The sequence below is a fragment of the Austrofundulus limnaeus genome, unplaced genomic scaffold (assembly GCF_001266775.1).
Source record: "Austrofundulus limnaeus strain Quisiro unplaced genomic scaffold, Austrofundulus_limnaeus-1.0 Scaffold20, whole genome shotgun sequence".
In the NCBI taxonomy this organism is placed as follows: Eukaryota; Metazoa; Chordata; class Actinopteri; order Cyprinodontiformes; family Rivulidae; genus Austrofundulus; species Austrofundulus limnaeus.
Window position 1 is genome coordinate 1693558 of NW_013952422.1, and position 3904 is coordinate 1697461.

General features: G+C 39.3%; 1 protein-coding gene across 1 annotated transcript; it reads left to right on the forward strand.

The window, feature by feature from the left end:
• Window positions 1-481: 481 nt before the first annotated feature.
• Window positions 482-2383, forward strand: nfkbil1 (nuclear factor of kappa light polypeptide gene enhancer in B-cells inhibitor-like 1). Its single transcript, XM_014003794.1, has 4 exons — window positions 482-833; window positions 910-1022; window positions 1321-1429; window positions 1514-2383. The coding sequence occupies exons 1-4, from the start codon at window positions 560-562 to the stop codon at window positions 2101-2103; spliced, it is 1086 nt and encodes a 361-aa protein (XP_013859248.1). The 5' UTR covers window positions 482-559; the 3' UTR covers window positions 2104-2383.
• The last annotated feature ends 1521 nt before the right edge of the window (window positions 2384-3904 follow it).

The following is a 3904-nucleotide window of genomic DNA, read 5'->3' on the forward strand; positions in this document are numbered from 1 at the left end:
TATTGTTGTTTTATATATAGGCAAAAAAATAATAATAATAACATGAATGCAAGTTGTATTGCAAGCCATGCAAGAGAATCTGCTAAATGCTGAAAGATCAGTACAATAAAACAGTGGATTATGATTTACCAAATGAAATATTGGACAAAAATCTAACTAAAAAACGGATCGTTCATTATATAGTTGTGCCGCATTTGTGATAAGAGATAAAAAATTATGGTTGGAGGTGTTTTTATCTTTCTGTTAGCTTTGTTAGTTAGTGAGCTATTTTTATTGTTGTCAGCTAAATTTTGGTATTTTCTAATGTTAATATGTGGTGAATTACATTAATTGGAGAACTGCACCAATTAATTGGTAACTTGATATCTTTAAGTCAAAAACAGAAGCGAAAGATGGGCAGTAGTGACATCTAGTGTTATCACTGGAATAATTCTGTGCGCGGAACTGTTTTACGGAGCTGTTGTAACAGTCGGAACTATTAAACAGACGGAGCTGCTAAGACCTTAAACGTCGGTCCTCGGCTATTTTTTTTTATTATTATTATTATTTTCTCCACAGCATGGTGTCCCAAAGACAGGCCCGGGTGTGGAGGTACGTGGAGGAAGGGAGTCTTTTAAAACTCAAATCGTACCTACGGAAGCGCCGGGACCTGGATGTGAACTTCACCCGGGGCAAGAAGCAGAGGAGCCCGCTGCATCTGGCCTGCTCGCTGGGAGACGACGCTGTTCTGCGGTTGCTGCTTAAACACGGAGCCGATGTTCTTCAGCAGGACCGGAGGGGAGACACGGCGCTTCACATCGCAGCCAACAAGGCCTTGAAACACGGGAAAACAGGTGAGGAACAAGAAGCGGTATTAGACCGATTTATTTACAAAGTTTTGTTACTTATTACGCCTCTGTTTTCTTCTAGTTTATGATGATTTGGTTGTGCCTCTTATAAAGTCATGTCCTGAAGCTTTAAATGCTCCAAACAGAGCTGGAGTCACACCGCAAGACCTGCTGAACTGGCTGAGACATTCAGAGGTAAACTACCTTTAAAAATGAATAATTATATAGATAAGGTAAGCGGTAGTTTTAAAGCTCTTTGACATTTCATAAATGTAACTGAGGATCATTTTGGGGAACAAACAAATGTAAATTAGACTACAAGTTTGTGATTTAGATTGCGTTTATAGGTACTAAAAATGACCCTCAATGGGTTTTTTTTGGCAGCATCACAACAAACATGGCAGCAAATTTAAATGTGACTAGATTCATTTTCTAAGGATTAAAATAAAATTGTTTGTTGACATTTATGTGTATTTCCTTTCGCTTTCTCCAGGCCACAGACACGAACTGTCCACCTGAGACAGACCCTGAGAAGGAGTGGCAGGAAAAGCTGTTTGGTGAATGCGTGGATGAATGTTTTGAGACCTTCGGAGCATATGATGGTAAACCTTGAGCTCTTTATTGTTTAATTTCATTCGGCCTTTCTCTACTCGATTTTTACGACAGCTGCTTGCTTTCTTTCACAGCTGATGATTATCTGCCAGTTGATGACGACGAGGAAGACTTTGGGGACTGGGTTGATCGCATCAGAAGAGAGTACTTGAATAAAAAACATGCTGAAGCTCAAAGGCTGGCAAGGTCGTCGTCTAGTTGGAAGAAAGAAAGCAGTAAACAAAAGAGAAAAGAAGGAATGGAAACACACAAAGAGCTGCTCCGAAGACTGCAGAAGGAACACGAGGAGTACCTGGCCCGAGCTGTGCGGAAAGAAGAGGAGACTCGGCAGGGAAAGAAGCGTCGGTACGAGGAGAGGTGCGCCGCCACGTTTAACAGCGCTTCTGCATCCGGCAGCTCAAAACTGAGGTACGGCGACATCCCCTGGCCGGCTGCCAGAGGCACAGTCCAGGAGATGGTGGACGTGATGCTGCACGGAGTCGACCGAAAGGATGCGGCGGCCTTTCGCAAAGCCGTGCGGAAACAACAAACTCTGTGGCACCCAGATAAATTTGCTCAGCGATGCGAAGCTCGGTTAGATGAGAAGGACAAACAGCGGATTCTGGATACAGTGACAGCTCTGTCACAGGAGCTCAACAAGCTGGCTCAGAGTCTGAGGACATAAAAAACTTCATATGCTCTGCTGAAAATGAGCCTATTAAGACTCACTCTTAATTCTCTTATTTTTTAAATGCCTAGATGTCTGTGTTTGGAGTAATTTATACTGAAAGCTATTGTTCTTGGAAGGCTTGTTTAAAAAAAAAAAAGAGCAGAGAGTGCAAGTTGCATTACGTTGCATACAAATTAAGTGGGATGAGCTCCTCTGAATGCAAACAAAAACGCACTGAGTTTGTATGTGTTGTCAAATAAATGATCTCAGTTGTGCAGGACGCAGTATAAATTGACATTTGTTTAATTTCTGCATACAGCAAAAAGATGCCCTCAGGTTCTGCTATATCTTCAACACATATTATTATTATTATTTTTTTTTTTTTTGAGGTTCCTTTATGCTTTTCCTAAACCAGATATGACGCTTTTGGTTGAACAATATGCTTAAAATAGATTTATTGAAATTGAAAATTCTGAAATGCGGGTCCACATTCATTGTAAACAAAGCACTCGGCTGAATTCATGGAAAACCACGTGGAAGCTTGAGTCACGTGACTGACCTATATTAGGCTGGCCAGTCTGCAGGGGAACAAATGTGCTCAGTAACATATGACCTGTTTCCTATTGCTTTCAGTTTTTTCTGTAGGCAAACAAATGCAAATGGTAGTTTGCATCCAGTTACAATTTTAATTTTAAAAGCACATTTTCTATTGATAAAATAAAATTATAAAATAATGTGCAAACTTAGTTTATTTGTGTTCTTTTAAGACAATCTTTATGACTTTGCAATGATTACCTTTAAAATTAGAAGGAAAAAATGCAGCATTTGTTGAGTCATGTCTTTATTAAAATGCTACATATGCTATTTGCTTCCTACGAAAGATTAGAGCCACTGAAAATAAAAAAGATAATTCTGAGATTAAAGTCAGAATTCTTTTTTTTTCCTCCAGTGGACCTAATCCTCTGTCATAGCTTCTATTACTAATTGCATTGTAAAATAATTACAAGCATTATTTAACGCAGAAATAAATTTCTTTAAAAGAAAAACACCTGGAGATTTGTTAAAGATGATAGAAAACTAGTTGCCAGGTTTGAGGAAAAACCTCTTAGAAAAATGGGAAAGACTCGCGCGTATCTTACAATAAAACAAAGCAAATAACACTCCTTTAAGATTTATCTTTTGTCATTTTTTTATATTTAAAACAAAATTAACTCATGTCAGATTCACGACGCATGAAAACAAATAGGTTTTCATTTATATTTAACTGATTTTAGGTGTGCCCCTTTTATTTAATTTTTACTACATCACCGAGACCAACTGGTTCAGCATCGAGTAAAGTTATGTCAGCTATAAAGAATGTTTTCTCACTTAATTGCTTATTGAGTGTTTTTATAGCCACACAATCTGCGCGCTACATCAGTGATCGTTTAGGGGGAGGTGAGTCATATATGGCAACCCGCGGACAAACGCGTGTCAATCGCGCGATTAAAGGCCGATCTATGGCAAGCCGTTGGAGCCATAAATCGCCCCAAATCGCCGCAAATCCACGCCCGATTTATGGCCCCAACGGCTTGCCATAGCATGAAGCCAAATCTGACCGCGCGCGCGGCTTTATTTGTCACCACGAGCCGCAGATGCTAGCTTCACTTGTCAACATGGCGGGCCGATAATTCATCTGTTTTTAGAGTTAGCTTGTTGCTCATTTACAGACAGCGTTGCGTGGTGATTTATTTATTTATTTATTTATTTATTTATTTATTTATTTATTTATTTATTTATTTATTTATTTCCGGTGCCGTTACGGCAGGTGTAACAA

Bases quoted from the DNA above. Each gene is read 5' to 3' on its own strand.
- nfkbil1 (XM_014003794.1), top strand. From the start codon at position 560: ATGGTGTCCCAAAGACAGGCCCGGGTGTGGAGGTACGTGGAGGAAGGG. The intron at 834-909 runs GTGAGGAACAAG...GTTTTCTTCTAG, and splicing joins CTTGAAACACGGGAAAACAG to TTTATGATGATTTGGTTGTG. The intron at 1,430-1,513 runs GTAAACCTTGAG...TTTCTTTCACAG, and splicing joins GACCTTCGGAGCATATGATG to CTGATGATTATCTGCCAGTT.